Here is a 14014-nt window from a genome sequence, read left to right on the forward strand (position 1 = left end):
TCGGAACCTGAGTAAACGTTTAACACGTATCTGTGCTAGCTCCTTTGGCATTATTATTACCGAAAATAACTTTGCAATTCCTTTTCAAATTAGCCAATTTAGTCACAGCTCCATCAAGTCAACTTCGACTTTTCGTTCAAATCAACCTTATTATAACCTTGATATATACGTTGTCTTTTCGCCTTCGTTACCGGGGAACCGTTTATATCCCACCGCATTAGTAGTAAACTTACCAACAACTTTATTGATCTTGACTATCCAAAAAATCATTATTTTTATTGAAACCCCGTCATATACTCATCCTTATCTGGTAACGAGAATTACCATACCAAATTCGGAGAATTAGTAATCAGTATTTCGAATCTCACAGCGTTTCTACATCAACAGTTATATGTATACATATAACATTTACCTCTTAGAATTATGATCTTTCATTCTGAAATTCTGAAAAGCAACCAGTCTATGAATCGATACTCAGAATGTTGAAAAAGCTTAAAGATTTTGATACAGAAAAAAAATGAATTGAGCAAATCATGAAGGAGACTCTGAACAAATTACAAGGACTAAACTTGTACATAAAGGATTCAGATGATTCTGTTTCTGATAAATCTTTAGCGAATACCTTAATCCTTAATCGCTCTAAATCATTCTGAATGGATTTCTTCATCACACTTTGAATCTAAAATTGTAAGATATTATCGTATCTTTCATTGTAAATATCCTCAATATTTCTGAAGATATCTTCATAAATATTCTTGTACGATATTAATTGTCTCTCTGCTCTATCTGTGTTATATCATAAAAGAAAACCGTTTTAGTTTCTAAATCTCTGGAAACTTAGAGTTTGAATTATGAATGATTTTGAAGTAGTGTTGGAAATTGATGCATGAGTTAGTATAATATAATGACACTTGATCAACGTGATTATATTACAGTAAGTCATGCCGAGTTTCTAATGGAACGTGATGATTCACAGATTATAACGTCATCATGTGCCATATTACATAACTCTTTCATTCTGCTTAACTTCTGAACATATCAAGAAAGTATATTATTGATAGTTCTATTCTCAGTGATTCTGGTAATTTGACAAGTCAGATTATGCGATTACCGTTTCTTTCTTAGAACGTTAGCCATGTTCATTCGAAACACCATACCTACGAATGGACCATTATTTGCTTGACTTAAAGTCGGGAAGAGAAAATAAAAGTATGGAACTCCAAAATATAAAAAGAAAACGAAGAGGGTGGATTTATAGTGAAATATCCGACAGAACAATCGAGACAGATTATCACATTTAACCAAAGAGGATTATAATTTCCTAAATTACTGAAGAATCAAATCTTATATAGATTTCGAAGATTATCTTTAAATCCCTTGAATTCCGGAATTCAACCATGACTAGTGAAAAGTTATGATGAAACTTGTCTATCTCATTTCATTATTTAGTGATAGCTTCATACGTACGCTTCGAGTAATCAAATCGTTTTATCTATATTATTCAATAGTGATAAAACTCTATTTAACGACTCAGATTCGTCATGAAAACATACTTAATGTCAGCCATGATGATCTCTATCAAATTTCGAGGATGAAATTTCTTTAATGAGTAGGTACTGTGACGACCCAGAAATTTCTGACCAAATTTAAACTTAGTCTTTATATGATTTCGACATGATAAGCAAAGTCTATTTAATTGAATCTCAAAATATTTGAACTATTTACATGGATACATTTAAACCTTTGACTATTCCCGACGATTCACGAACGATTGTTTGTAAATAAATATGTATATTTATATAAATGTATGTATATATATAATTGGAAATTATAAAATAAACATTAAAAATTAAATATGTGAATTAAGATATAAAATAATTTAAAATTAACTTATATATAAATATATGATTTCTATATATAATTATGATTATATGTATATTGTGATATATGTTAAAATGTATAAAAATTTAATATTCAATACTAGATCTATAATATACATTATATAGTTATATTGCATAAGCAATAACATATAATACTAATATACTAAATTTAATTATTAATTGTTATAATAATATTGTTGTTTCTTTCAATATTAATATCAATACTATTATTATTAATATTATTATCTGTAGATAAGAAATTTAATGTATATAAAGTGATAGATTATTATTATTAATCTTAATATTATCATTAATAATAAGTATTACTAAATTTAGTATTATTATAAGTAATATTATGGGTATTACTAATAATAGTGTTATTATCATTTTTATTAATATTATCATGATTATTAAATCGATTAAAATCATTATTATTGTTATTATCAATAATATCATTATTAATGTTAACATTAGTATTGTTAATTATATTTTTTTATCAATATCCATATTAGTATTTCTATTATCATTATTATTATTTTTATTAATATTAATATTATAATAACTAACATTATAATTAGTATCACTAATAATATGAATATTACCATTTTTATTAATAGTAACATTATTATTTATTATTATTATTAATATAATTATTTTTATTATTATTATTATTATTATTATTATTAATATATTTATTAATATTAGATTAATTATATAAATTAATTAAAAAATCAAAGAACTCGTTCCATTCTGTTTCATGTCGTTATCCTTCTATGTAATTTGTCTGCTTAACTAATAAACAAGTTTATCTCAATTCAGAATCAGACGAAATCAGTTAGCCATCTACTTCAAATTTATATTTTTTATATTTTTTTCTGTCCTTAAAGTTAAAATTATTCGATCACGTATCTGTATTTAACAAGCCAATATATTCAGAGATGTCGATACAATCACTCACTTCTTTCATCATCAATATCAAATATCAATTATAAATAACTGCATTGTGAAAAATTAATCAAATTTTTATAAAACCGCATGTCATATCTCTGTTCTTGACCAAAAACATCAAAAACTCGAATTCGACTTCTATTTCAAAAAGTAATAATGCCGTTTTGTTAAGATTCCTTTATGAAAACTTTCTGCAAAGGATCATTTTCCAATTTTTTCTATCGATCACGAATTTTGGAGTCATACCTAATTTCTAAAAAGTCAAACTATATGTTCTTCGCGAAATTTGATTGCCAGTTGACGTTTTAAGTCCAATTAAGGATACAGAAAGTTTCTAAGAAATATTTGGAGTCAAATTCATGTTGAAATTTCAACCTAAAAAGATCTAGAATTCAAAAATCAATTTCAAGTTCATACGATGTGTTTTTACAGCTATTTATTTATTTATTTTTTTTGTCTTGATTAATTCAAATAGCCACAACAGGTCGAATATAGTTCAACTTCAAAGTCTTAATTTAAATTGTAGCTCGTAATTAGGTTTGATTAGTGCTCTGGACGATTTAAATGGTTGAAGATGAAAAAGAAATAAGAACACAGAGGTACGGGTTATATGATATTTAATGCGATAGTTTAATGAGAAAACTGGAACGGTTCAATGGTTAGGGTGCGTATTGTATTAGCAAGAGGTCGGGGGTTCGAGCCCGGGCGTGGGCTGTTATATTTTTGGAACCAATTCTGTTGAGGTAGCCTTTTTTTTTGTTTCTTTTATTATTATTATTATTATTATTATTATTATTATTATTATTATTATTATTATTATTATTACTATAATTATTGTTATTATTGATTATTGACATCATTATGTTAAAATTAATAATATGATTATTATTATTATTATTATTATCACTTTAGTTATTATTAAGTAATATGATTAATATTATTAGTATTATTATTATTATTAGTAATATAATATGTGTATTATTGTTATTATTATGAAAATGATTATTATTATTACTATTGATATCATAAAAATAACACAAACTAATATTAATATCATTAATATTAGTATTGGTATTAAATTATAAGTATTAGTATTATTATTATTATTATTGTTATTATTATTAACATAGGTATTATAATTGATATTATTATTATTAATATGTTTATCGTTATTGTTATTAAAAATTGTTATCATTTATTTAAAAAGTATCATTTCATTATCGTTAAAACTATCAGTATTATTATTATTAGTATTATTACAAAGTATTAGTATTATTAACATTAACATTATTATTATTAAGTATTATGAAGATTAACATTTATATTATTATCATTATTATTACTTTTATCACTACTAATATTATCTTAGTATTATTAAAACACTGCCTTAACAAACAAATGATATATATATATATATATATATATATATATATATATATATATATATATATATATATATAATATATATATTTAATACATATAACATGACGAAATTAATATTTTATTTATTTAAAATATATAAAATGAATATATAAGGAAATATACATAAGTTATTGATATAAAACTATATATATTAATAATAATTATATATATTTGTTCAAATTACAAGTACATGTCTTAATATATATACAAATGTGTGACGATCGCTCCAAATCCATATGGACGAACACGTCATTCATTGATTTCATTGCGAGGTATTTGACCTCTATGTGATACATTTTGTAACATTGTATTCGTTTGAAAAGGTATTTCATAAATGAATATATAAATTCCAGGTTTTTAACATCTGATGATTTCTACGTATAGACAATCACCATTTAAATGGTTTACAATAATACATCTGTTGACAATACAGTCAAAATAAGATACATGGTAATGGTTTGGTGAATGCAAGTTTCTTGTATATAGCATGTATGACTCCAAGCACATATCTTGTATCACGTATAAGCAAACAGCGGAAGACTTCTAGAAACCTGAGAATAAACATGCTTCAAGTGTCAACACAAAGGTTGGTGAGTTCATAGTTTTAATATTACACATAATCCGTATATCAATGTGGATTACAAAAGTTCAGTTGTTTCATTCAAAATGTTTATCATTATGTTTTAAATAAAAGGTGGACCACAAGATTTCAGTTGTTTCATCCGAAACGTTTATCAATCGGTTCTACAAAATTGAGCACCCTGGTAACTAAACTTTAATGCTTATATAATTTGTACCCTTTGTATAATCATCTTAATAATACACGCAAACCAACGTGTACGCTTCTCAAATAGCATACGTCCGTTAAAAGGCTAGTGCTCTAGCTCGGACGGGGATATCAAGCCCTATGGATCCATATACTACTACTCGCGCCCACCAGTTCTTATAACTGGCAGTTACTAGTTACCAAAGCTAAGGGATTTTCGGTTCAAACTCAGTGTAGAATTTAGTATGTACTTGTATCCATTGCGTTTAAAATAAATTGCATGTATTCTCAGCCCAAAAATATAGATTGCAAAAGCAATTAAAAAGGAAGCATATGAAACTCACACATATAAATATTGTATATCGGTTAATAAAACATTTGCATGTATTCTCAGCCCAAAAATGTAGAGAGTAAAAGGGATCATATGAAACTCACTGTTTAATATTGATATACAATATTGTAGGAAAGCATGTAGACGCATCGGAGATAATAAACACGAGGTTTGATTCACAAAAATATCCCCGAACATTACCCATAACCTCCTTGGCAATAACCCATATTTTCCTTAGCTCTAGCTCGCTCGGAAACTCGTTTTGAAAATTACTTGGACAGTACTCCGTCGTAATATTTTATGTACATTATTATTTTTGTATCGCAAAAATAATAATACTAATAATAAGATTAATAAGATTAATAATAATCTTAATAATAATAATAATAATAATAATAATAATAATAATAAATATTATACGGAGTAATATATATTTGTGTATGTGTGTTTGATTTTTCATTCGAGCAAAACACCTGAATTTATAGTACCTGGCCTGGAATCTGGAGTCATGCGACTCGCATGGAAATGGCCTTCTGGCCATGCGACTCGCATGAGGACCAGGGACAGCTCACATTGTTTTGGCTCCTAGCTTGTCGACATAATATAAAATAAATATAAATATATAAATAATTAATATAATTATTTATATATTATATTTTATTCTTGTGCATAGTAGACTTGTAATTTTTGTTCCGATAAGTCGTACGTCATCACTCGACTTATGTCCCGGTTCCGGTTTCTCGAACGCATTTTCGTACGCTTAGAAAACTTGCATTTTACATTTCGTGACACGTACCTTTGTCAAAATATAGCCTTAAATTATCCCTTAATTATATCACTCAAAGTGTATCTTAAACTTTCGAGTGTTTTGGTCATTTACTTCTATAAATCATCGTCTCGCTATTTGTTAAAACACATTTTTATAATAGTGTTTTACTGTAGCAAAGTCCCTGTAGCAAAGTCAATTTCACTGTAGCAAATAGTGATTTTCGAAAACACTGTAGCATTTTGAGTACTGTAGCAATTTGAAAATGTTACTATCGTTTACTAAATAACTTGAAATTATATATATGTATATATCTTTTTTTAATATACATAAATCAGTTTTTAAATACACATTGGAAGTTATTTATAAATAAATTTTAATAATAAATATTTCAACTTATCATATATATTCAAATAGATATTTAAACCAATAAGTTTAATGTACGGTATCAAATAATTAATACATTGTTACCTTTTCAAGTTATAGTATATATGTATCTATTTACATATAATTGGTCGCGAATCGTCGAAAACAACCGAAGGGTATTTAAATATATAAAAGTAATTCAAAAATTTTGAGATTCAGTTTTACAGACTTTGCTTATCGTGTCGGAAATGTTAATCATACAAAGATTAAGTTTAAATTTAGTCGAAATTTCTGGGTCATCACAAAATGATATAGGTTCGTGAATCCGAGGCCAACCCTGCATTGTTCAATGCCGTCATATGTATTTTTACTACAAAATACAGTATCGTGAGTTTCATTTGCTCCCTTTTTAAATGCTTTTGCAATATATATTTTTGGGACTGAGAATACATGCGCTGCTTTATAAATGTTTGACGAAATAGACACAAGTACTTAAAACTATATTCTATGGCTGGATTATTAAACCGAATATGCCCCTTTTTAGTCTGGTAATCTAAGAATTGGGGAACAGACACCCTAATTGACGCGAATCCTAAAGATAGATCTATTGGGCCCAACAAGCCCCATCCAAAGTACCGGATGCTTTAGTACTTCGAATTTATCATGTCCGAAGGAGTCCCGGAATGATGGGGATATTCTATATGCATCTTGTTAAGGTCGGTTACCAGGTGTTCACCATATGAATGATTTTTATCTCTATGCAGTTTGCGAAATGCCTGATATGAGATTATGTTTATAAGAAATTGAAATAAGAAATCTTGTGGTCTATTAAAATTATGGAAGTGATTATTATGACAAACCTATGAACTCACCAACCTTTTAGTTGACACTTTAAAGTATGTTTGTTCTCAGGTATGAAAGAAATCTTCCGCTGTGCATTTGCTCATTTTAAGGATATTACTTGGAGTCATTCATAACATATTTCAAAAGACGTTGCATTCGAGTCGTTGAGTTCATCAAGATTATTATTAAGTCAATTATAGTTGGATATATTATGAAATGGTATGCATGCCGTCAACTTTCGATGTGAAGAAAGTTTGTCTTTTAAAAACGAATACAATGTTTGTAAAATGTATCATATAGAGGTCAAGTACCTCGCGATATAACCAAATGTAATGTATTCGTCCAGATGGATTAGGACGGGTCATTAAAGTAAACGTTCATGCACCTCCCGATCGTGTAATTCCTTCGTCCTGGATTTATACTCTTCGCATATATCGTACCAAGTAGTTTGCATGTTTTGAACCGGTTCATACACCAAATTATTCTCAGAAATGTTGAACCCATTATCTTCAACTATCATGTTATGCATTATGATACACGCATACATAATTCTTTGAATAGCCATCAATGAATAAGGCCTTGCAGGTTGTTGTAGTATATGCCAACGTCCTTGTAAAATACCAAAAGTCCTCTCAACATCCTTTCTTGCGTGAAAAGTATTTACTCTTGGGATCAGCTGCACTCGAATACGCTTTAACAAACGATGCCCATTGAGGGTAAATCCCATCCGCTAAATAATAACCCCTTTTGTACTTCACACCATTTATAACATAAGGGATGTCTGGGAAATTATCATTAAGTATCGATTCGAACAAAGGACTGGTATTTAACACATTTATGTCATTGTTTGACCCAGCAACCCCAAAATAAGCATGCCATATCCAATTATCATACGAGGCAACAGCTTCAAGCATAATAGTTGGATGACTATGATCTCCTCGCTTAAATTGGCCTTGCCATGCAACCGGCCATTTTCCCCAAACCCAATGCATACAATCTATACTACCTAGCATGCCGGGAAAGTCATGCTTTTCCTCATGAACCTCGTATAAACGTTCCATGTCCTTACGAGTAGGCTCGCGCATATAATCATTTGAATATAAAACAACAATACATTTACAAAAATTCTGTAAACTTTCACGAGCTACACGTTCCGACATTTGTAAATACTCGTCTAACGTATCGGGTGCATAACCGTATGCCAACTGATGAAGTGCCGCCGTTATTTTTAAATGTGTACTAATGCCTAACTTGCCACGGCAATCAGGTTTAACATGAAACCATTCAAAATATTCAGGTAAACGATTTGCAAAAAAATTTAATATACCTTCCATAATTCGGTTGAATACACGTTTCCTTATTTGAAATCGACGTTTGAACTCCACTTCGCTATACTTCGGACGTTCAGCAAAATAGTCTCTTATGAGGCGATCATGTGCTTCATGGTGATCACGTCTGATATAGCGTCGCGTTAAACGAACATTAGAACTATCCCCCTCATCACTTTGATTGGCCTCTAACATTTCGAGTGCAAGCATCGTATACTCATCGTCGGAAGATGAATACGCCATTGTATTTTATAAACTATTATTTGTATTGTATAAAAAATGAGAGAAGTGAGGTTTATGTGAGTATATAGAATGTGATTTGTGTGTGTATTTATAGAGGTTTAATATGTTATTTAAAAAAAAAAAAAAACAGAAACCGAATGCAACAGCTAGTAATTTGAAAATGGGGCCCACTTAATCATCAACAACCCAAAGTCTTGCACCCGACGCCGGCCAGGTCGACGCAGCACCAACGCTGGGCTGGTGTGGTGGCGACAGTCGAGGGTTCCAAAATCTAATTCCGACGCTGGTTTGCTTGTTCCCACACCGCATGCTCTAACACAACATTTACCTCACTTTTATCAGCGTTTTTCCCCTCAAAACAATAACTAAAACCTGTAGCAATATCTAATGTACTCGTTTAAAATCAATGATGGCCACCTTCTTATATTAGTATATCATTCATCTCGAAATAAGTCTACTTTATTAAATATCATTAGATTTCAAATTTACTTTGATTTATTACATCAATGGTACATTTTCTTAAATAAAAAGCAGACATTTATCAAATTATCTTAGCTTGAATATAACAAATAAATTTAGAGGATATTTTTTTTAAGACAGAAAATATAAATAATATAATATTAATGTCAACAACAACAAAAACAATAAAATCCAATACCACATGAGCGGTGTATGGGGGAGGTGAGATGCAGACAATCATTCTCCTATCCAAGAATAAAACAAGTCATTTCTCCACTCAGAGTGAAACACTATCAAAATTAGAGAAATCATTACTCTCTCTATTCGACGGATAAAAAGATTGCTTACGAGTGGACCTCCGGCTAATAAGTAGAAATTCTTTTTTTTTTTTAAAGTAAAATAAAATTAAAAATATTTTTGAGACGTCATGAAAATGGTAGAATCAAATTCCCATAAGTTTTTAATCATGTATGAAATTTAATTTAAGCTCTAAACTGCCAGTCAAGACGCTAATAAATCGACGATTGTTGTTAACTCAAAAATAGAGCCATATAATATTAGTATCAAATATATTAATTTAATATATTTGAGTGATATTAATATCAAATATATTAATATTTAATATTAATGTGTATAAATAAAGGGAGGTGATTCTCACACACCAATTTTTGACTTATGTACACTTTAGTCCCATAAAATCACAGTTATGCCCCTGGAAAGTTAAACTTATATTATTATATTATAAGTATAATTAAGGATGAAATAGGTAATTAGGTGTACATGAATCAAAAAGTGGTGTGTGAGGATAATCTCTCATAAATTAAAGTTGCATATCTACGTATTTGGTATTTATGTTGTTTTTAATTAAAAAAAAAGGAAAAAGAAAAAAAGGAAAGGAGGGTTCTAATATAGGGGTGTTACTTAGCACGAGCTTGATCTTCTATTGTGAATTCAAGTCGAACTCGAACAAAAATTTAGTGTTGAATAATTGACTGTAACGACCCTACTTTTTCCGTTATCTTTTACCGTTAATTATTTAACGACCGTTAACTGTTATTCGTGCCACATCATTTCTATGACCTATATTATTATTTTTGTAATAATATATTAATTATTATGTGTTATATGAATATTTGTATTCATATCTTTAATTGTACGTTTCTACGTGTCGCGGATTTCTATCCGGCGAATCTTTTCGGTTTTCAAACCAACGTTCGAGCTTTTGGGATTTTTAAGTCGTAATTATTTTAAATATGATATTTTAATGTCATATGATCATATATAGTGTTTATATATTTTATCCATCGCGTAGTTGTTATCTCTCCGAAAAATCAATCGCGTAGTAGCGTTTTCGCGTTTCGGGCTTCGATCGGGCGTTCGGGCCACAAGCAATTAGTCATTTATCAATTTTAGGCCATAAAAGGGGCCCACCCTCTTGCTAGAGCCGGCCATCACCCCATGGGGAGGGGGTGTTTGTGCCATTTTTCCAAACTAGTGATTTTATGGAACAAAACCTAGATTTCACTCCTCATTTCACATTCTAATTTTTTTTTTTTTTTTTTTTTTTTTTGTGTTTCTCCTCTCCTTGCTCTCCTAGCCATCACCACTAGCATCATCATCATCATCATCATCCTTCAATCAAATATTAATTGGATCAAGAAGCTTTAATCATCAACGGATTCCTCTCTTCGATCTCTACACACTCATACCATTCGATTCTTGATTAGGGTATAAACCCTAACCCTAGATTTTTTTAATTTTTCTTTATTTTTCTGTATTTTGATGTTATATTGATAGTATGATGATTACATATTATTGTATTGATGATTGTATGCGTAGAATTGCTCGATTATACATGTTTTCGGTTTGATAAAATTGGGACAGCAGCTATTTCTTGTATTTCTGATATTGTGACTGTTATAAAAGTTAAAATAAAGTATCTAGATGAGTTCCTTTCAGCAAGACATTAATTTTAGACTCCGGATTCATGTCGTTTCGATTCCCGGAGCCCTAGATATGATCAAAGTGGTATTTTGTTAAGATTGAAATGTGATATTGGTATGAACCAGGTTTGGACCGACTTTGTGACCATACTTGGTGACTTTAGGGTGTGTTAGTGTGTTAGGATCAATGATGGGATGAACTTTCATGTTCGGGTCATCTAAATCCGAGCCACGAATCACCCGTGGCGTCTAAAACACGATTTTGATTGAATTAAAGTTTCAAGTGATGTCTTGGATGATCACCACGACTTGTGGGCTGTTCTTGGTGTGTTCTTGAGTGTACCAAAGTTTCGGGTGGTTTGATTAGGCGGAGATATATGTAAGGCTCACCGAAAACCGACACACGGGGCTCAAGATACGACCCGATGAACTTTTGATTTAAAACTTGTGATTAATTATTAAACTTATTATATAAATAATGAATTTCATTATCATTTAATTACTTATGATATAAAAAGTAATTATTATAATTTAAGACTTATGATATATATTTATTATATCATTTAATTATTACTTATGATCTCATTAACATTTTAATTAAACTTATGATTAATAATACTTTTATTATTAATGGAAAATACGTATGATAAGTATTAAACTTATATTATGAGATTATTATTATAAGACTTATAATAAGGATTAATTAATTATTTAATTATTATAAGGCTTAGTTATTATTTAATTATAATTTAATTATTAAATACTTATGATTTAATAATTATAATTAGAAACTTATGATATGATTAATAATTCATTATTAATTAATAATACTTATGATATGATTTAAAATTTATTATTAATTCATAATACTTGTATTATGACTAATATTTAATTAATTAATTAAATACTTATGTTATATTAATTATATCATTTAAACTTATGTTAACTTTAATAATTTATTTTAATTTAATTATACTTATGTTATGACATAATTATACATATTTAACTTTAATTAACATTATAACTTATATTATTATTACAACTTACACTTTTAAAATTAATGTTGACTATGTTTGACCAAGGTTGACTTTTGAGTTGACTTTCGGTTGACTTTGACTTTCAGTTGACTTTTGTTGACTTTCTAAATAAGGAAACTTTCCTAAAATAGAAACTTTCCTAAAATAGAAACTTTTCAAAAATGGAAACCTGCTAAAAATAGAAACTTTCTAAAAATAGAAAGTGTGTGTCCGTACGCTGTTTCGATCAAACCGATGCATGTTGAGTGTTGTTCTATGTCTACTTGCAACATGTACAATAGCTATCATACTAAGACTTGACCTAAGTTAGTTATTTATATCGACCTGCTTTATTTATAGGTCGGCGTTGTGATCATTCCTGATCACATTACTTCATTTGCTGTTCGCATATTTGTGTGGTTACTTCTTTGCTATTAAGGTGAGTTATAGTCCCATTTTTCTATTTTAAATCTTTTGGGATGAGAATACATGCAATTTATATTATATTTTGGACACAAGTGGAGGTTGGTTTAAATTATTCATTGTGAGTTGAACAAAAATATTCTCTAGTCTGGTAACTGTAATCACTGGTTTCTACTGGTGAACGCGAATCCTATGGATAGATCTATCGGGTTTGACAACCCCATTTCGAGCTAGTTGCGCTAGCTATTTATAATCGGAATGTTTAGTACTTCGTATTTTGTTGTAGATACACTTGTTCGGTGTATATTATTTATTGTGTTTGGCAAGTGTAAATAAATGGTTAAGTGGTTACCAGGTGGCTCACGGTAAATGAAATAATGTTTTTATATATTTTCTAGCATATAATTTTGTGGTCCAAAAAGGAGTTTTTATGTTTTCAAACATAAATTTTTATGGTTTACATTAAATATTGTTTGCAATATTAAACCTATAATTCACTTAACATTTTTGTTGACAGTTACTCGCATGTTTTATTCTCAGGTTCATGATTGATTGCTTCCGCTGTGCTTAGAGAGTCTGCATATTTATGATGGCAGCTTTTGTTAAATAATAACTTGCATTCTATTTTGATACATTTAATAGTGGATGTTGTTGACTTTGTTTTGGTCAACCTTTAGTTAAGTAATAATGTATGGTTTTTCTAAACTTACATATTTTGGTAGATTTCCTTTATAGGAAATAATTTTTAAACAAAGAATGCAAGTTATTTATTAAATTCATATAGAGTTATGATTAAGCTGTGGGACCAAGATAACGATGGTCGTCAAGTGTACTTTGACGGGTCGTTAAAGTTGGTATCAGAGCCAGGTTGTAGGGAATTAGGCTGCATTAATGTCATTACCCGAGTCAATAGGGTGCATTAGTGAGTCTAGTCTACAGCCTGGCCTATAATATATTATTATATGTGATTATTTGTATCATATTGGTATGTATATAGTTTTCATATACGTACATCTACTTCATATGTATTGAATCCGGGAGGAACTTCCATTCCGATTTAAACGTATCCTCCGACTCATGCGAGTTTATCTTTTATAAGAACATGTCGGTTAGTGTGACGATCGGTCCAAATCCATATGGACGAACACGTCATTCATTGATTTCATTGCGAGGTATTTGACCTCTATGATACGTTTTGTAAACATTGCATTCTTTTGAAAAGGCACACCATAAATGAATATTTAAATCAAAGGTTTTCGACATCTAATGATTTCTACATA

The 14014-nt window shown here is 29.3% G+C and overlaps 1 protein-coding gene across 1 annotated transcript; it reads right to left on the minus strand.

Moving 5' to 3' along the window:
• Positions 1-7954: 7954 nt before the first annotated feature.
• Positions 7955-8893, minus strand: LOC139887797 (uncharacterized). The gene has a single exon (XM_071870853.1). The coding sequence runs from the start codon at positions 8891-8893 to the stop codon at positions 7955-7957; it is 939 nt and encodes a 312-aa protein (XP_071726954.1).
• Positions 8894-14014: the final 5121 nt, after the last annotated feature.

This window comes from Rutidosis leptorrhynchoides, chromosome 2 (genome assembly GCF_046630445.1).
Source record: "Rutidosis leptorrhynchoides isolate AG116_Rl617_1_P2 chromosome 2, CSIRO_AGI_Rlap_v1, whole genome shotgun sequence".
NCBI lineage: Eukaryota > Viridiplantae > Streptophyta > Magnoliopsida > Asterales > Asteraceae > Rutidosis > Rutidosis leptorrhynchoides.